This window comes from Typopeltis vanoorti, chromosome 20, assembly GCF_054136105.1.
Source record: "Typopeltis vanoorti isolate ZY-2024b chromosome 20, IOZ_Tvanoo_1.0, whole genome shotgun sequence".
In the NCBI taxonomy this organism is placed as follows: Eukaryota; Metazoa; Arthropoda; class Arachnida; order Uropygi; family Thelyphonidae; genus Typopeltis; species Typopeltis vanoorti.
This window is the reverse complement of record NC_143568.1, coordinates 94,513,917-94,535,730: the sequence shown is the minus strand read 5'-3', so window position 1 is coordinate 94,535,730 and position 21,814 is coordinate 94,513,917. Positions and strand designations below refer to the sequence as shown.

At 34.9% G+C, this 21,814-nt stretch overlaps 1 protein-coding gene across 1 annotated transcript in view; it reads right to left on the bottom strand.

Annotated features, from left to right (window-relative positions):
* The window catches only part of LOC150095675 (18S rRNA (guanine-N(7))-methyltransferase), a 136,094-nt gene that overhangs the window by 26,215 nt on the left and 88,065 nt on the right, over positions 1-21,814 (bottom strand). Inside the window, exons 8-9 of the mRNA XM_090410109.1 lie at positions 21,227-21,277; positions 5,508-5,593 (exon numbers count right to left, since the gene is read on the bottom strand). Of these exons, the coding sequence (XP_090266235.1) occupies positions 5,508-5,593; positions 21,227-21,277 (137 nt within the window). The remainder of the gene's footprint in view (positions 1-5,507; positions 5,594-21,226; positions 21,278-21,814) is intronic.

Genomic DNA, 21,814 nt, shown 5'->3' with positions numbered 1-21,814 from the left:
ATAATAGAGACCTATAAACTTCTGAAATGGTGCTATGTAGTGAGTGTATCTAGCATGAATGAGTTTGGGAGAGGGTATGACAGCTGGTGTGGATGAGTAGTCTCTGTTAATAATATGGATGGCCCATTTGAAACCCCACACAACATCTACTGAAAGAAACAAAGGATAACATAACTAGTCAACCAAGACACAAATAAAAGAATGAGACTGTAGAACTAACAATCTCTAAAGTTGGGACTAAGTTCAAAATATTATACTACTAAGCCTGTATAAATCAGATAAAAACAAATACAGGCCTATGTGCCAAAACTTAGTGACTCCAACAAACAGCTAATGATGCAGTCTACTTACATACAATTTTTATTTATTTATTCTGTTTAGTTACTTTTTATTTATTTTTAACATTGATCCTAGCTCAACCTTTGTCCTTAAGGAAATGCTGCAATCATTATTCATGAAAATGATACTTAGATACAATAAATCTGTTAGCAGCAGACACTAATATGTATGAAGCAACTGATTGTTATTACTAAATGCACTAAACAGAAATGACTATTGATTTACTTAGAAAAAGTAACCTTCTGGACAAATGATACTACCATTATCTCTTACTATAGCAAGCACCACTATAAGAAACTACTGAAAAGTCCCAACCACAGTCACATAGGTACAATGTTGAGTAAATTTAGTATACCAAACTGTCCACTATAATAAGATGTCGCTGTGGTCTATTCAAGTTTGTAATAATGAGAGTCAACTGCATTAAAAAATTACTGCCCTCAAAATATATGGTTTTCCTAAAGCATATACATACAAAAATCTCACTCCACTCTACTGTAGATGACAGACAGCCCATCTGCCATTATTATAATATCAAATTTCCATGGAGTCTGAGTCATTGTTAGAGGTTTTACTCAGTAAGCAGCATTACCAATCACAATAAACCTTAAACTCATTTGCATTCTGGAAAAGAATTCCTCTCACCTACCATGCTCCACATAGAAAATCTACTCACCATTCCTTTCTTGCCATACCTTCACAAAACTTCTAAGGATAGCATCCAGTTCCCATTTCACCTTCTACTGTTTCTATTCCTTCTGTATGACTCTGGTAAAATTCCACATTACTAACTTCAACATCTTTATTATATCACCTCTTTTTCCACTAAACCCTGCAATACTCCACCAGACTTCATACTGCCTTATTATATCCAGAATTTCTACATTACACTGGAAACTAGATGAGGCACCTGATTTTCATTATTATATAAAACACAGTTGGACATAATGTATGTATTACAGAGCAGCAAAAACACCTGCTCAATGTTGCTTCATTTTGCTATAACTAACAAAATTTTCTAATTTTCATCCATGTCTTTCAGCTGATTTTGCTTCCATCAACATTTCCAGTTTTCATATAAAACACAAATTTGATGTAGTACTTACCATAGCATTACACTCCATAACTGTATTTTGATCTGATGGTTGTTTTCAGAACATTACACAGAACTACCCTTCACCTCTAATAGTGACCTCCTTTCACTCCTATTGCCATGTCAATGCAGATATTACATACTACTGTTGTTTTCATTTTCAGAAATCTGAAAATGAAATTTTCATTTGCATGTTTGGCAAATGAAATTTCTGGACATGAATTGGGATGTCATTTAGTTTGCTATTGTGAATTTTCAGCTTCACTATTTGCAATAGTGAACTTAAACCTGGTTCTATGGGACTTGGACTGGGACCTTTCCATAACTTGTTATAGTGCATTGTTTCATTACAGTAGTGCTTGCTACAGTTAGCATCTATTGCATCTTGATCTATTATTTTTAAAACAATTACCTAATATTTTTTTTCCCACATGTTTTAGAATTTTTTCATATGGTACAAATGTACTATAGGTTTCCAAAAATTCTTTTGTGGAAATTTTTAATTATGTGTATTCACATAAATTTTTATGTGAAAACACAAAAAATTATTTTTATTATGGTAAATAGTGAACTAGGTTTCCAAATGGGAAATGGCATTAAGATTAGTGGTCCAAGTACAACTGACTTTATATTGCAAACTTGGAACCATGTGAATAGTTTGTTATAATAAATTGTTTGCCATGGTGAATTTCCTTTAGAACTGTATTTATCTATAGTTTTACAGATGGAATTTCTGGTGAGCTAATATAGTGAGCAAGTTCTTTATAACAGTGTACTGCCCTGTTTCTAGCCAGAGGAATAACACGTATACATTATTACACCAGAAGAGTGGATAAAGAAACTAACATGCTCTTAGATAATATATGCAAAACTGTAGTCTAAATAACATTTCTTCTTTCTCATCCATCAGATGATGGGTTAAGTCCCCTATGAATAAATCTTTCCCATTTGGTTCTATCTCTGGCCATTTCTGCTAACTCTCTGAAGCTCAATGTCTGCCTCTTGTTTGTCTTCCTCCAATGATACCATTCAAGACTATATTTGGTAATCTCTGAAAGGACATTCTCTGGAGGTGTCCAAACTACCTTAATTGCTGTTTAAGAATTATAGCTATGGATTTGCATATTCTCTATAATTTAATTCGTGTTTAAATTGCTCATTTGTGTTTTGACCAGTGAGTCTTATTTCTCTTAAGCATTTCATTTTGAATGCTCTGATTTTCTCTATTTCTTTCTGATTGAATCTCCAAGTCTCGGTTCCATATGTTGCTGTAGATATATAATGGTTTTATAGAGTTTTAGTTTGAAGCTTTTTGAAATGCTGTTATTTTTCCATATTTTGTTTAATTTATTCAAATTAGACCATCCTTTGTTAAGTCTGTATTTTACTATTTCCATGTTGTCGAGGTTGTGAGCAATGAGGCTGCCAAGATATGTAAATTACTTTACTTGTTTAAGTATATGATTTTCTAAGTTTATTGAAATGTTTTCCTTATCTCTTCATTGTTTTAGTTTTTTCTTAGATTGATTTTCATTCCAAAAGTTTTGCACCCTTCACTTAAAATTTTACTGCTTTTTCCAATTGTGCTTTGGATTCTGCAATAATATCGTCTGCATATTTAATGTGATTGATATTCATTTCATTTATTTGTAAACCTGGTTCTTCAGCTATAGATTTGCATATTTCTTTGAGATAGATTGTAAATAAATTTGATGAGGGTGGACAACTCTGCATGATTCCTTTTCAACTTTGAATTTGTCCTTAAAAAAAAAAAAAAAAAAAAAAAAAAAAAAAAAAAAAAAAACCCAGCTAACGCCTTTTTATTCCCGTATACAGGAGTAGGCGAGGCCATTTAGCCCTATCTAACTTTTGGAGACTGAGTGAGCAGTTCAATCTCCACAATCCCAATCAGAGATAGATGGCCCAAGGCTATCACTAATTAAGTGGTACGCAGTGAAGAGAGACGGCTCAAATGTGCCACCATCTCGTGGTCCCTAATCCTAACACAATATATTTAATGTCTGAAATAATGTGGGTTCTACGGTCGATTTTCTTGAGTTTACATGACGAAAAACCCACTTGCCCATGCCAGAGATCGACTAACTCGGGAACCGGTCGAAAAAAGGCTTAGAAAAATTTCCTCTAGTCGCCGACTAGACTTGAAACCAAGTCTTCCTTCATGCGGCCAAGTGCCATGGTGTGCAAACACCACATCCACTGAGCTACACAGGCTTTTGTCCCTTTTTATTTTATTAAATTTGACAGTTGTTTTGGTATCTTTATAATTCATAATGTTGCTAAATAACATTTAAACAATTATTTTTTCTTGCTGATGACAAGTGTTTTTCCCCATCTACAAAATTAAGTCTAACTATCTATTGTCAATTGCCATTGCATAAACACAATTTCATAAATACTAAGAAAAAAGGGAGGAAACAAAACTATGGCTCTAGGAAAGCAGATATTTAAAAGGAGAAGGATGGTACACAGTGGTTCAAGTTTTATACAAAGCAGTACTGTATGGGGAAAAGTTGAAGCATTTGTTAGTCACCAAGTTCAGATCCATTCTTATTTAAATTATGATGAATAAAAATGCTTGAACTTTTCTAATTTTATATGGCTTCCACTCACAAAAGGTTTTTGTAAACAGATAATACTTTTGTACCATGGATGGGCAGTCTCAAAGCGGGTGATGAAATTCACCTCCCACCTAGAGATGATCATAAACATCCATATCTGTGACAGGATTCAAACCTGCAACCTGTTGATTGGAGAGTGGTAACCCATATTATACATTAGTGTTTTTTTTTTTTTTTTTTTTTTTTTTTGACAACTGCAGAATCATAATTTTATCATCATAGCATCAACCTTTTCAGCCAGAGTTTTTATTTTATTTTATTTTTATTATTTTTTACTTCATTTTATGTGATTCCAACTCATGAAAAGTTGTAAGCCTTAAGTACATTAGTATCATGAATGGACTGAGAACTATTTTTTATATTATTTTTATTATTTCTTTTTTACTTAGTCTGGAACCCTGCTCTAGAAAACAAACATGAAACTCCTTCAAGCCACTTCAGGACTGCAATGAGTGGGGTGGTAGTCACACTAGGCAATGAAATTCATCTCCCACCTAAAGTAGTTCACAAATGGTATTGAAATATGCAATTATAATCATACAGCAGCTTGGCTATTTTTTCAGAACTGCTGCACTTGTATATCACCCACCAAAAATTGGTAACCTACAGCATTATATATACATGCCAATTCTACCCAGGAAAAGTTAGGTTTTTTATAGAGAGATATCATTTTTAGTACTCAATTGGCTCTAGAGGTCAAATATAAAACATTCAGGTCCCCAATAAACAGAGTGGTACAGGTGACAAAATCTTTACCACCAAAACAGAATGGAAAGAACAAATTAGGCATTCATGGAGAAAGCAATATTTTATTTCTTTTTTGAGGTTGCAACTAGTCACTAAAATTTGTGGCATACAATAACTTAGTTCAGTGGAAATAGAACTGAAATGTTGGTTGGATGACTGTTCACATAGGTATCTGTAAGTGCGTGCGTGCGTGCATTTCTATAAATAGAAAATGACATTGAATCAAAAATTAAGGAGACAGGTAGTGGAAGCATTCAGGCAGGGCAAACCGATTCTTTAATCTATAGCTTAGTATAAGCTGACTCTTGCTATTGCAAAACCCAAAATAACAAACTCACTCACATACCAAATCATTCAAAAGTCCTGAACTAGTATCTAAGCATAATGCTATGCTAAAAGAAATTTACTATAGCAAACCAGTTTTTAAACTATTCCTGTAGGGTCTCACAAATTTGGTACAGTGAGTCAACTGTCTAGTCTGGGAAGATGGCTATTTAAAATGTGGCAAAAATGTCTTGGCCATGAGGTGACACAGTAAATACATTATTCACATCGCACATATGGATTTACAAAGGTTGTGATTTAAGAAAAAAATCTTTAAAATCAAAGGCTGAATTATAAGCTTTGTTTTTATACATGAAAATAATCTGATATGCAAAAATATACTTGGGTTTTCTTCGAAAACTTACTTTTTGGCTTTGGAACTGTTAGGGTAATCAATCACAAGTCCACCAGTGAAACCAGCTCTCATTGCTTGTTGAGTAATTAATTCCACCTAAAAGTGCCAAGTCATTAGAACTTGAGTATATAATTTTTAATCAATTTAACAGCAGAAAAGCAAAATTATTTAAATTAAAAATCTGATAAATGCCCTGAGAGCTAAAATAAGTGACTGAATAATAAATGCAAATCTCAATATCATATTCCATAATGCTGACTAAAGGTCAGCATTATGGAATATGATATTGAGATTTGCAAAAGGCTAATCATTCCAATAATAAGTATCCACTTATTTATCTATTCGTATGGGATTTCCCCTGTTCCTCAACCATCTCTCTTAGGACTGGTTGAGCCCTCCTAGTGAGGAATTAATGGTATTACTGTAGGTCTGTATGTGTTCAGTGTTCACTCTGAGGGGCAAAAAACCCAAGTTTCTGGGTGAAAAAATACTCTACTTTCATGAGACCGGCTAACTCACTTTTAGTCAAGAGAGACCAATAAAGGTTCCTCATGTTATGGATGGGAATTGAACCCAGGTCTTTCTGACCAAAGGGCTTCATCTATACTGACTGAGCTATGGAGGCTCAAGTATCCACTGCGTGAAAACAAATAAATGAAAATAGTGATAAATTCTGGATTAATCCAGAGTGAATTGTATTCTATAATGGTTGGGACCACATAAATTATAACAATATAACATTGATTTCATGCCTGCTGAGGTGTTGCCTGGTTGTGCAAACTTCACCCCATCCTGTTATTTTCATTGGAGAACCAAGGAAACATAAATGATATTAATCAGCTCAGCTAATGCCTTTTATTCCTTTACAGGGAGTGAGTAGGCAAGGCCATTTTAGTCTAACTTTTGAATACTGAGCGGGCAGTTCAATCTCCATTAGTAGCAATCAGAGATAGCTGGCCTAAGACTATCACTAATTTAAGTGGCATGCAGTGAAAAGATGGCTAACAAGTGCTACCATCTCGTGGTCCCTAACCATAACACAATATTTTTAATGCCTGAAATAGTGAGGGTTCTATGGTAGATTTTCTTGAGTTTACAGGATGAAACACCAGTTTCCAGGAGAAAAAAATCCACTTGCCTGTGCCAGAGATTAACTAACGTGGGAACCAGTCAAAAAAAAGTCCCTTTACTCAGCGACTAGAATTGAACTCGAGACTCTTTCTTCAGGTGGTCTAGTGCCTGAGGAGTGCAAACACCACTTCCACCGAGTAACACAGGCTCATAACTGATATTATTGAGATGAAAAAAAAAAATAAAAAAAACTTTAATTCATAAACTTTTTGCTCTGTGTATCATAGCACCTTTAACATGAAATGAACCAAAAGCACAAGTATGACAGAAGGATTTAACAATGCACACGAAATTATTACCTTCACTAGAGTAATGTAATGTAATCTAATTATGAACTGAAGTCCTAAATCCATCATATCTATTTCCATTAGAATAATTTAATGTGGCACAGCTTTTTCTCATAGTCTTTCCATAAGACAGCTGCTCTTATGAAAATTTAGTCTTCTTCCAGAGAATCCTATGCTTAAAAGTGATAGCATATTCTGGCCTGTGTACTTACCATAATTTTTATGATTATTATTATTATTATACGGGCACCTCCATGGAGTCCAAAGACTCATCACAGGAGACACAATCTATCATACCTCTCCTTGAACCCATTAACAGACAAGCACTCACAACTGAGTCTGGAAACCCATTCCACTTATTAACAACTCTCCAAGCAAAAAATCTAGTCCTCACATTTACTATACTTTTATTCAACTTCCAGGGATGATCCCTTGTTTTGGTCTCTCTAGCCAAGTGCTGAAACATTTCCTCTGCATCTATCCCATAAAACCCTTTAAGCAACTTAAATGTTTCTATCATATCCCCCTCTTTTTCTCCTATCAATCAACTTCTGCAATTCACACACCTTCGATCTATCCTCATAAGGAACATTCTATAGGCTACTCACCCATCTTGGTCACTCGCATCTGAATTCTCTCCACTGCTTCAACATCCTCAAGAAACCCAGGGGACCAGACGTGAGCACAGCAATCCAGATGCCGATGTATCAAGGCCTTATAAAGAAGAATGACAACTTAATTATCTCTATTTGTTAATGTGTTCTTCAATAGCCAGGTAATCTTATGGGCCATCTTAGCAACATGTCGTCTAAAATTTAACTCTCTGTCTACTACCACTCCTAAATCTCTAACTTAATCTATTTACTGGAGTATAGTGCCATCAATGTGATACACAGCTTGTAATCTATTTATCCCAAAATGCATAACTTTACATTTCTCAACATTAAACTGACACCCATTAAATTTTGCCAATACTGATAAGCCTACTTAAATCTTCCTGCAAGCTCTCCACATTGCCTTGATTAACTATTACTCTACTGAATTTCACATCATCAGCAAATAACTGTATATTTCCTTTCAGGTTATTTCCTATATCATTTATGTACAAATTAAACAGCAATGGTCCCAGCACTGAACCTTGTGACACACCACTAGCACCTGTTTTTGCCTCGATTCTGTCCCCTCCACATACCACTTTTTGATATCTGTCCAGCAGCTGCCCTCTTATCCACTTAACTAGTGTCATATCCATCTCCATTTGTTCTAATTTGCATAACAGAGTTCCATGTGGTATTCTGTCAAATGCCTTTGCAAAATCATTGCTTAACCATTACCTTTATCCAACTCAGCTGTTACTCTATTATAAAAAGTTAGTAAATTACTAAGGCATGACCGACCTTTCACAAAGCCATGTTGGTTGTACATATAGTATCATATTTTTGTCTGCCCCTTCTTGAATTCTCTTTTTTACCAATTTTTCTAGTACTTTTACTACCATGCCTGTGATACTGATTGGGGTATAATTTGCTACTGTAGTCTTAGAATCTCCCTTATGCAAAGGAGTTATTTTGTCCTCTTTCCACTCCCTTGGAACTCTGTCAGTGCTGAGACTTAAATTAAACAGCTTAGTCAAAGGCATTGCCAGTTACCTTGCACATTCTTGCAAAACCCTAGCTGATATCCTATCCAATCGCACAGCTGTATTTACATTGAGATTCTGCAATATCCTAAGAACCTCAAATTCATCCACCTTTGTTCCCAACATTAGTGTCTGTCAAATAGGATAAAGCAGTAATCTCACTAGGATGATATATCCTTGCAAAGTGTTCACTCAGTAACTCAACTATTTTATCTGCTTCTGTCCCCTCGTGACCATCATCACTCATTGAAATTAATCCATAGTCATTCTTCCTCTTGCTTGCCACATAACAAAAGAACTCTTTGGGATTTCCTTTGGACTGCTTGGCTAGATACTTCTCTTAATCTAATTTTGCCTTACTTGCCATGCTAGTTACCTTTCTTGCCTGAGCCTTGTACTGTTCATGAGTTTTCTGGTCACGTCTTTCACTTTATATACCCTCCACAGCATTTTCTTCTGCAGCTTGTGCTTAATGGTATTACTCATCCATCTAACTCCTACCTGATTAATCCTCCTTACTCTTTCCTCTAGATGACCATTAACTATATCCCATGCACTACTAACATCTTTACCCTAGTGTTTTATGCCATGGCATAGATTTAAGCTTCTTCCTAAGCATGTCATAATCACCTGTATTGTAGTTCCACAAATACCCCTTCTTGATAGAATATTCCTCATGTTTGACAATCTCCCAAGTCAAGACTGCATGATCACTTTCACCAATTGGAGGCAATGTTGTCACCTTGGTTATGGATAGCTCTTCTGATCCTATGACCAGGTCCAATACTTTCCCACCTCTAGTCCTTTCCATCACATGCTGCCTTAAGTAATTATCTCTCAGCTGATGTATACATTCTATTTCCTTTCTGCCATGTGATCTTTCTTCCTTCCAGTCAATATCTCCATAGTTGAAGTCCCCCACAATAATCACTCGACCTGTACTCGTACTAATTTGGTGGTGCATGTCTTTCAGATCATCTGTGGAACTCCCTGGCCTATAGCAACAAACAACTGTATATTTTGTCTTGCTGGCCTTAATTTCACATCAGATTGCTTCAAATGAACAGCCATCTTCCAACCTGTCTCCTATTCTTTTTGGTTGAATTCAATATAGATTCATTGTGAACAGTTGCAGATTTTCAAGACCTAAGTAGGATAACACTACAGGTACAATGGAATTAATAAATTAGGCCATGCCACTTAAATGTCAAAAGTTTAATGTATCTGGGTGATATGCTCAGATAAGCCTTGTATAAGGAAGAGCTGCACAGTTGACTACTTCTTAAACAGCTAAAGAGACTTGTATTTGTTTATAGTCTTCCTCATTTAAACTATTAGATAAAAAGAGTATTTTACATGTATTTCTTGTCAAATTAAAGATTCCAAGAAATTATCATCCTTTATCCAAGTATGAAATTGAATAAATTCCATTACTTGGTTTCATCCTTTATCCAAGTGTAAGCAAACAAAGTTTACTCATGAAATAACTTCATGAGCAAGGTTGGTCGATTGGTAGAGCCTCTGCTACTAATGGCTCATGCAAAAAGTTAAGCAAGTTTGAGCGCGGTTAGTAGTTGGAAGGGTTTCAATCGTTCGATGCTGTTGGCACATTCTCCCTTGATGAGTCTTTGGACTCCCTGGAGGTGTCACATAATAATAATAACAAGGCAACTTATTATTATTATTGAATATAGAGACTAATGACTTCACATCAATTGCCATAGTATCCCATAATGCAAAGCACATTCCTTAAAAGACACGTATGATGATAGGCATTTTAATTTATAATTCTCATAGACAGGCTTATATATTGGTTATGCATTACTAAATCACTTAAGGAATTGACAACGTAGATAGGATATATAAATTAAATTACACTTTAATAAATATTTCCGATATTTCAGCAATGTCGACCATCAATCCAAAACTTCCTACCAACACCGTAATCAACCTTTCTTCAGTCACCCTGAAGCACTCAACGTGCTTTCACGTGGCCACAACTTCGCCATTGCTCCCAGAAAAATACCTAGTGAGGATATTATGATCCAGATCAAACGCGGAATCCACCACTTTCCGAATCAAATCGCCAACAGTGTAAGACTAGTTGTAGCTTGTGTTCTCTCCAAAGCAAGACCCCAAAAACCAACATATCCAACAAAGAATATAAAGCTCTGCAGGAAATGAAAAATAATAAAGAAATAGTTATCACCAAAGTGGATAAGGGAAATGCAACTGTAGTACTTAACCAAAAGAACTACACAGGTAAGCTTAATGCTCTTTTATTAGATTGGGCTACTTACCTCCCTATCAAATACAATCCCACCAACTCACAAATCAGGAAACTTCACAGGCTCCTTAAGAAAGTCACTTCTTGGCCTGTAGAAGTTACCAACAGATTAAAGCCGTTTAACTCCATACCCCCCCCCCGTATTTATGGACTCCCAAAAATACACAAAGAAAATGTGCCATTACGTCCCATAGTGGATGGCATTGATTCTCCCACATACAAATTAGCTAAACATTTGGCCAAAGCACTCACACACTATACTGGCAACACACCATCACACATAAAAAACTTAGCCCACTTCAAAGCCAGCATAGAAAACATAGAAAACCTTACACTCCAACATACTGACATAATGGTCAGCTTTGACGTCTCCTCCTTATTCACAAATGTCCCACTCAAGGAAACTTTAGAGCTAATCCAAGCTAAATTTTCTCCCGATATCTCAGACCTATTTCAGTTCACAATGAACTCAGGCTATTTCATTTGGCAGGGAAAATTCTACAAACAAATAGAAGGGACAGCCATGGGTTCACCACTCTCCCCACCCTTGGCCAATTTCTTTATGGAGACCTTTGAAGAAAAAGCTTTAGCCTCTGCCCCACAAAAACAACCATATGGCTTCGCTACGTTGATGATGTGTTCGCTATTTGGCCACATGGCTCTGAAACACTCCTCTCCTTCCTTACACACTTAAACAACCAACACTCCAGAATCAAGTTCACCCTGGAAAAAGAGGAAAACAACAGCCTCCCTTTCCTAGACACACTAATCACCTGCCAGCCTGATGGAACCTTGGTTTTCTCAGTTTATAGAAAACCCATCCATACAGGCAGGTACGTTCATCAACAATCCCCCCCCCCACACACACACAACAATATGGAGTGGTGAAAACACTATACAACAGGGCTAAACTAATCTGTTCTAACAACATGACCCTAAACACTGAACTAAATCACATCCTCAACACTTTCTCAGCCAATGGCTACCCCTCCAAAAAAAAAAAAAAAATATATATATATATTAAAACCTACAAACCACACCCCCCCCTCCACAACAAGGATTACTCTAAATCCATCACCATTCCCTACATTCGAGGCACCTCGGAAAAAATTACCAGAATCTTCAAAAAACATGACTTGACCTCCTGTTACAGACCATACAGAAAATTGGCATACCTTATCCGCTCCACTAAAGACCAACCACTTTCCCTAGACCTACCTGGTGTATACCAGGTCCCTTGCAGCTGTAAACTATCTTACTTTGGCCAAACAGGCAGGACAGCGAATATCAGATTTTTGGAACACAAGGACTACATCCGTTTTCACAAGTACAGCCATTCTGGTCTTGCAGACCATGCTCTGGATACACGCCACAGAATACAGTGGAAGAAAGCTACAGTAATACACCATAGCAAATACAAAATCGAAAGACTATTTATGGAATTAACCTCAGCCCTAAGAAACTCTCCAAACCTCAACAAATTTGGTTTTATGAGGGTGCCCCAAATTTGGGAGGCTTACATCAGCAGACCTTCAGCCAAAACACCTACTTAGCCCACTAGGGGGCACCATCAGGACTTTTAGAAGAACAATAGCTTCATCACTTCATTCTCAGTTACTGTGTTGTAGTGCCTACGTGCACATGCCTTTTTTTATAAGTTCTTTTTGAAGATGGCAAAGTGAGGTTGCCGAAATATCGGAAATATTTATTAAAGTGTAATTTAATTTATATTCGTATCTATGTTGTCAATTCCTTAAAGGATATAGTAATTAATTTATAATATAACCAAGTGGAAAAACTTTCAACATCTACCTCTAATCCAGAGTATTTTAATAATAATGTGCGACACCTTTTAGCTATTCACATATATGGAAATATGACTTCTGCATTACTTCAACCTTGGCATCACTTCTGGGTCTGATTCCTGCTGATGACCCCAATAAAGGTTGAAATTGGTCTGGATAGTGGCCCTTCCCATAATTCATAGCGTTATACATGTCTGTAAGAATATATTCTTTGCATTATGGGATACTAAGGCAACTAATGTGAAATCATTAACCTCTATATACAAGTTGCCCTGTCACGAACTTATTTCATGTGCAAACTTTGTTTGCTTACGCTTGGATAAAGGATGAAACCAAGAATACAATTACTTGGCATCTTTAATTTACAATATAACCAAGTGAAAAAACTTTCAACTGTTTCTTGTCATAATAGTGTGTGCATGGAGATAAGAGAGTCCAATAGATGAATCCTTAATAGTGGCAAATATGATATTCAGTGTGCTATCTTCCAAAAAACTGAGAAATTAAGGGCTCCATTTGGGTGGCAAAGAATGAGGAAGAAAATGTAAAAAAAAAAAAAAAAAAAAAGAGTGACACCGTCACTTTCAAGTGTATAGCATTAATTCATGATTAAATTCTTGGAACTTGGTTATTAAACCTTGATATACTGCAAGGAACATGTTCTTTACATCATACTAAAATGTGGTGTGAATGCAAATTTAAGAAGCCTGTGAAATTTTAATCAACCATCCTATCTAAACAGTAATGGTGATCTAAAAATTCCAAGAATATTAATAACATATTCAGTCCACATACCCTCTGTTTCAATTTCTCTAATGAACCCTTAGCTCTCTTAATCTATTTATCTAATAGTAACATTGCCACCTTAGTTATGGATAGCTCTTCTAATCCTATGAACAGGTCCAATACTCTCCCACTCCCTAGTAAAATTAGCTAAATAAAAGTCATGAGACGAGTTTGGTAAGAATATAGATCAGGAAGATGGCAAAAATGCTCTGTACACTATTGAAGAAGCTTAGAAATAGTGGAAAGAGTACTTTCCACTATTTCTAAGTGGAAAGCGTAGTAAAAAATAAAGTAAAAGGAATCAGAGATGATAAAGGTGACAAAAAAAGCGAGGATTAAGACATTCTACATGGCTTGAGTAAATACTTCGAAAGACTATTAAACAAAACAATAGTAGAAAATATTCAAAAATAATGCAAACAGAAGTACATATAGATACTATTAGAGGCATGAAATGTGGGATGGCTACATTGTATAATTCAGAGGAGCTAGTCAGGTCTAATTCCAGATGATTAGATAGAGTAGAGCACTCATAGTTCCCATATATAAAAAAGGTAATAAAGCTTGACGTGATAATTACAGAGAAATTTTTTCTACTAAGTGTTCCAGGTAAGATGGCTTCACAGGATTCACAGGCTTCTTAGCCTCTTCACAAGCATACTTGAGAAGAGGCTAAGAAAAATTTTGGAAGAGAAACTTGAAAACAGATTTTTCACTTTATGACAAACAGTTGAGAAATCACAGGAACATATCATGTGTACTTAAATTTTGTAGATTTGGAAAAGGCATATGACAAAGCGTTTAGAAAAAAAGTTTTCAAAGCACTATGATTATATGGGGTAAATGGAACATTATACAGAGCAATACACAGTCTATATTTAAGTTGTAAGTCAGCATTTAGAATTGAGGGTAATACTGAAATATGGTTTGATATAAAATTAGGAGTAAGATGAGGGAGCACCCTACTATAATACTTTAATTCATCATCTATATGTACTGCATTATGAAAGGAAGTGGTATTAAAGCTAATATTATTTTTGAAGATATGAAACTTAGAGATTTGCTTAATGTAAATGACGATGTATTCCTAAACTCATTCAGTGCAAGTCTCCAGGATTCTCTATCTAAATTGAATAACAGTGCTGTAACAAGTTTGGAATGAAAATCAACAATAAAAAGACCAAAACTATGAAAATAGGCAAGAACACAGAAAACTTTAACTGTATTATTAATGGAGAACCTATTGAACAAGTAAAATATTTTAGCTATTTAGGAACAATTTTTAGTGAAGAATACAAATTCAATATAGAAAGAGACAACAGAGCAGACAAAATTGGTATTGTGGGGAGCCAATGGAATAAATGTTTATGGAATAAAACAAAAATTAGACAAAACACAAAACTAGCAATATAAAATGATTTTGATTCAAGTATCTTAACTAAATGTTTGAGAACATCCTGGAATGATGCCTGCATAAACTAGCTACATTATTATATGATAAATAGATTATTAATCTCCTCAACCAGGGTGCTTATAGGTCAAAGCTGTATAACTGGGGTGACCTCCACATAGCCTTTTAAAGAACGCAGAAAACTAACTGGGGCTCCTGAACTAATGTGTCCAATCCTCACCTTCCTGTAAGTGTACGCTATTAGGTACCTACCTGGATACTGAACAAATGAGGATTGGCTGGAAATTTGGAATTTAGTTAACCAAATTGTATTCCTACTGACTTAAATCACAATGTAAAATGATGGTACAACATAAGAGAATTTCATGCTGGCTGGGACATCACCCAGTTTAACAACGTCCTCATTATTTTTGTCAGGGGACCGTAGTGAACAGCATAAAGTCAGCTACTGGAAGAAATCTCAACAGTTCAGAGTTGGTACTATCAATTTAAGGAGCACCAATGGAAAACAAATATAATTAGTAGAAAAACTGCATAAGTACCAGATAGAAGTAATAGGCCTGATTGAAATAAAAAAGATAAAACCAGATGAGACCTTTCTAAGCAACAAATACAAAATGCTATATTCAAGCAACAGCAATCAGGGAAAAGAAGGAGTAGCTTTAGAATTCAACATTAAATACAAGGATAATCATCTTGAATGGCAGGCAATATCAAGTAGAGTGATGTGGGCAAATATCACTCTACTTGATATTGCCTGCCATTCATGTTGGGAAACTTGACAATGAAACTTATTTGTGTCTATGGTCCCACAGGAGGGACCATAGACACAAATAAGTTTCACTCTAAATTTTGTTCTACTAAAGAAGAAATGGAGGAATTTTTTGAGGTATTAAAGAAGGCAGCTGACAATGAAAAAGGAAAAGTTGGTCCTTGTTGGAGATCTAAACAGCAGAGTAGGAAATTATCACCAGACATACAGAAATGTTTTGGGAAAATTTAGAGGAAAGAGAAAAGCTAATAATCATGGTAAGTGCCTGCTAGATTTCTGTTCAGGACATGAACTAGTTATTACTAACACTATGTTCCAACAAAAATTGTTCACAAATTCACATGGAGAGAAGATGCAAGAAATAAAAGTGTCACTGATTATGTTATAGTCGACAGCGATGTTTTCCAACTAGTTCAGGACAACAGTATACAAAGGCTCACTATTTTATGTTGAGCAGGATAAAACTAAATTAGATACTGAAAAGAAGTGTGTAAGAAAGTTTTAAAATGAATCAAAGTTGAGTAAATTTCAGAGGTGAACTGTAGACTTAAATACACAAACATCATTCAAGAAAAAATGAAAGAGTTTGAAAACAAAAATCAAATCTTGGAGATTCATTAGCAAACTCTGAAGGAAAAATTGATTGATTCAGCCAGAGAAGCATGTGGTGAGACCATCTACAAGGAAAGCATATTGAAAATTCCTGCTTCTGCTCTTAGAGAATACAGAGAAAAATGTAAGAAAGCAATGTAAAACTAACTAAACGAAAGTCATGGGAAGATTTTGGTAAGCATATGGAAAATAAATATCAGGAAGGTGGCAAAATATTCTGGAGACTGTCAAAAAAGCTTAGAAATGGAGGAAAGAGTACTGTAAAAAGAATCAGAGATGATAAAGGTAACATGAAAACTGAAGATAAAGATATTCTAGATGTCTGGAGTAATTACTTTGAAAGATTGTTAAATGAAACAAGCAGCGAATGCATGATGGTAGAAAACACTCAACAGGAATGCCATCTGGAATATATATCAGTACTTGAAGTAGAAAACTATCAAAAATCTGAAATGTGAAAAGGCAGCTGGAGTAGATGAAATTTGACCAGAAATGCTCAATGGAGGTATAAAAGTTTTGCAGTGGCTACACTGTATAATTCAGAAAGCCTGGTCAAAGGGTCAAATTCCAGATGATTAGAATATAGCTCTCATAGTACCCAGTGTTCCAGGTAAGATTGATGCAAGTGTACTTGAGAAACAGCTAAGAAAGATTGTGAAAGAGAAGCTCATTGAAGAATAAACTGGATTCAGGCTAAATAGAGGTTGTCAGGACCAGACTTTCACTTTAAGACAAATAGTTGAGAAATCATAAGAATATAAACAAGGATTTATATTTAAGTTTTGTAGATCTGGAAAAGGCATACAACAAGCTGCCAAGAGGAAAGCTCTTCAAAATGCTATAGTTATATGGTATAAATGGGACATTATATTGAGTATCTGGCATGGTATATTGAAGCAAACATATGTGCAGACCCCCGCCTCTGAGGGCAAAAAGAGTTAAAGAGTGTGTAGTTGAAGAAACAGATGAGAAGTGCTTGAGGAGGTTGAGATTTCAGTTTGTCAGGAAGAGTAGGCGAGGTTTTGCAGACTGAAGGTGGAAGTGAACATCATTAAGGTTAGAACTAGGTTGCACATATTTGTGAAATGGATCTGGAAGGTTCTGTGAAGTTTATTTTTGACCACATGGGTCCCACAAGTTTCCTATGCAGTGTTCGGGATCAGTTTTCACACTGGTTGTTTACAGAGTTTGATTTTCTCATAAGTATCCCTTCTTTGTAATTGACTGTCCGTGTCTCCACTTTGATGTTTCTCTTGCAGTTCTTTTCTTAATTGCCACCTTATTTTCCTGCTGTGCATAGGTCAGATCTGGCTGGGCTCAAAAGTGATGCAAGGCTGGTACCTTCCGACATGCTGTTCAAGGCTAATCAACTTGTTGGGGTATCACAGGTAACTTTTATTAAGTGCAGAGAAGCTTGTTCCATCTCTCTGTGTAATCGTAGGCCTGAAACAGTAATACTTAATAATTTTCATGGGGTCAAAATTGCACTGTTCAGTGAGTCTACAAATGTTGTCATTCAGTGTTGCATTGGTTTCTGAATGGAAGTTTAGGATGATGGCATTGCACTTCTTATTTTCTGCCTCAATTGTTTCTTGAAGTGATGAAGCAATGAGATTGTGAAGCTTGCTTGCATTGTCTGCGGTAGGCATCTTAGCTTCAAGATGCTGATTGCGGGTTGCTTCAAGTTTTCTTTTTGTTGTGCCAATTTTCCAGAAGAAGGGTTCATCAAGCAAGATAAGATGATGTTCCAGATTACCTATGTGTCTGCTAAGGGTGCTTAGGAGTTTGAGCACCAGTTCTTTGATTTTGGAAACAATTGGCACGAGTCCACTGGTAACAAAAATTACAAAGTAAACTTTTTCCTTTCTGTAACGTCTAGTTTGCAGGTTTGGCATCTTAAAGCTTCAAAAGTTCTATCTGCAGCAGTGAGAAGACTTGTAGCATTTGTTGTTACTCTGTTTTGTTGCTGCCTTCTTTGCTTCATGCTGGCTGCTAATGCTTGCTACGGCTGATATTAAAGTATAGGAAAACTTTTTTTATTTTAAATGCTTAGAGTACTTATAGTGACCTTCAGTTCCCTTGACAACTATTGTTATACTTTCTTTCAGGGCAGAAGATAAAGTAAAATCACTTCCGAAAATATTATAATAACTGAGCACAATTTCCAAGTAACACAATCCAAAATGCTACCTATACTTCAATACAATACCACCTATACTATCTGTTGTGAGTCTTCTGTGATATGAGACTTCTGTCATATAAGATGATGTGGTTATTCCTTTTTTTTTCTTTAATTTTAAATTTGATCTTTCTTCTTAATTAGCATTTGTACAGATAGCGCATTCATTCCTTTCTCACATGCTAATTTAGCATATGATGATCTTCTTCATGACGCTTTATAAATTAAGTTTTTGTTCTAATGTTAACCATTCATACTTGTTAGATTCACAAGATTCATTGCATTTCCATTTTCCATTCATAACTGTGAATAAAAGGGTACTCATAGCTAATAAAAAAATTCTAAAGCATGCATTGATACAGTTGCTACTGCAGCATGTTAAAACAATACAATACTCTTTTAGTAGTCAGTAATGCAATACATTACCATTCTACTGTTAAAAAAATTTTTAAACTTAAAAATTATATAAGGTACTATAGTGAAACCCAAGCTGTTCAAAACCATGCTATGCAAGATATTGCGGTATTTTTTCTTGGATGCATATTTGTGTAAAGCTTCTTTAAAAAGCAATCATGCATAGTACTAATAATTTGCTATATTCAGTAAAATATTGCTCCCTCTAGAAAATCAGAATCTTAATTAGAATGATTCTTTAAAGATACTTGTGACATTAGGATTATAAAATATATACACGTTTACACAAGAATATTATTTAATTTGCCAAATATTTCAGTCTGAATATTACAGACCATCTTCAGTGGCTACATAGGAATAGTTTTAAAAAAACAAGGTGGAATATGAACAATTAATTATTCACAAATAAAATGAGCCACGTGATGTCATATCGCTAAGTATTAAAAGAATAAACTTTTTTTTTTTTTTTTTTTTTTTTTTTTTTTATCAGAGTCATGATTAAATAAAAGATATTAATTCAGAAATTCATGTAATAATCTTAAATAACATTAGACTAATATAGGAAATTAAAAAAAAAAAAAAAAAAAATTAATGTGTTATCCTGATTAAACTTTCCCAAATTTTTGATATAGATATACAGTCATTACAATTCAAGTTAGGACGTTGAAGTAAGGCTTCCACACTTTCTTTAAATAAATGTTCAAATTTATAGCGACATCTGTGTAGGAGGCGAGTCTTGGACCAAAGGATGTTGTGGCTTGTTTCTATTCCGTGTTGAGCTAATCCAGATTTCTCGGGCTTGTTGAGTTGAATGGATGATTGATGCTCTTGAATTTTTTTTTTCTATAGAGCATCCAGTTTGTCCAAAGTAGGAAAGATTACAGTTACACGGAACTTGATACACACCAGGTAGAGACATAGTTGAGCGTTTATCTTTAGAAGAAGGAAAATGGGTGGATAATTTGTTTATAGGTGTATAAGTGGCTGTTAAATCATATTTCTTCAGAATTCTTGAAATTGGTTCTGAAATCCTGGAAATGTAAGGAATTGGAACGCAACGTATTGAATCTTCACTGTTTTGTGTTGGATTGTAAGAATCGAAAAGATGTTGTGTACTCTTTTCGGAGGAGCCATTTAGTTTCATGTGATGTTTGATAGTCGAAAGTTCTTTCTGTAATAAATGAGAAGTTGAACAATTAATTTTGACTCGTTGGATTAAACATTTTATGATTCCTGTTTTATGACAAGGATGATTTGCAGATTCTTTGAGAATATAACAACCTGTGAAAGTTGGTTTTCTGTAAACTGTTATAAGAATACCTGAAGGTGAACAGATGAGGAGGACGTCTAAAAATGATAACTGGTTGTCTTTTTCAATCTCCATGGTAAACTTTATATGAGGATGTAAGGAATTGATACTGCTTAAAAAGGAAGGTAAAGAATCTCTGTTATGAGGCCATACAGCAAAGATGTCATCTATATATTATTCAGAATTTCAAGAATGCTGAAGAAATATGATTTAACAGCCACTTATACACCTATTAACAAATTATCCACCCATTTTCCTTCTTCTAAAGATAAACACTCAACTATGTCTCTACCTGGTGTGTATCAAGTTCTATGTAACTGTAATCTTTCCAACTTTGGACAAATTGGATGCTCGATAGAAAAAAGAATTCAAGAGCATCAATCATCCATTCAACACAACAAACCCGAGCTGAGCTCAGGTTTGTTGCGTTTGTTTGTTTCTATTCCGTGCTGAGCTAATCCAGATTAAGAGAAATCTGGATTAGCTCAGCACAGAATAGAAACAAGCCACAACATCCTTTGGTCCAAGACTCGCCTCCTACACAGATGTCGCTATAAATTTGAACGTTTATTTAAAGAAAGTGTGGAGGCCTTACTTCAACGTCCTAACTTGAATCGTAAACCTGTATCAAAAATTTGGGAAAGTTTAATCAGGATAACACATTAATTTTTTTTTTTAATTTCCTATATTAGTCTAATGTTATTTAAGATTATTACATGAATTTCTGAATTAATATCTTTAATTTAATCATGACTGATAAAAAAATGTTTACTCTTTTAATACATAGCGATATGACATCACGAGGCTTATTCTATTTGATTGAATATGGACAATTATTCAATTGTCCGTATTCCACCTTGTTTTTTAAAACTATTCCTACGTAGCCACTGAAGATGGTCTGTAATATTCAGACTGAAATATTTGGCAAATTAAATAATATTCCTGTGTAAATGTGTATATATTTTATAATCTTAATTAGAATACCATGTGGTGATTACTTATCACAATTTTTGGCAGCATCCCATAATGATTGTTACACTGCATAAAAATATTTACTGTATAGTAACTATTTCTAAAAAAAAAAAAAAAAAATTTACCTGGTCATTGTTTTCAGGATAGAACTGAAAGACAGCTTTACTTCCTCTTGCCTGAAACAGATCAAATTAATGATATTAAGAATGTTTACTTAAAATACAGTATATCAATAAAGGCTAGTATCAATTAGATCAGCGGTTTTCAAACTTTTGTAGACTGTGGCACACTTGGCAATGCAAATTCTTGTAGCAGCACATCTGTCTTCTTAATGCTGGATTCTCATGTAATTAACTATAAATTTTTAGTATTTTGAAGTTTAAACTGCACTGACTACATTCAATTTCTCAAATAAAATATTTAACAAAAATGTAAATATTACGCAATTGCCTTGTTTTCAATGTGAAATATGAGCCTACTTGGAGGAACAGATCTTTATTAATGGAAGAATATTGGACAAATACACTCTTAATTTATGTTCCAGTAAATGAAGTTCTAATCTGAATTTGGTCTAAGTTCGAGTGCAGCTAGAAAAGCCTGACTCATATAAGTAACTGATAGCAAATGGCAACAGAATTGAAACATGTCTAGGAAATATTTTAATGCAAGATGCCCTAGCATGGACCATATAGAAAACATGATTGCTTGCCCAA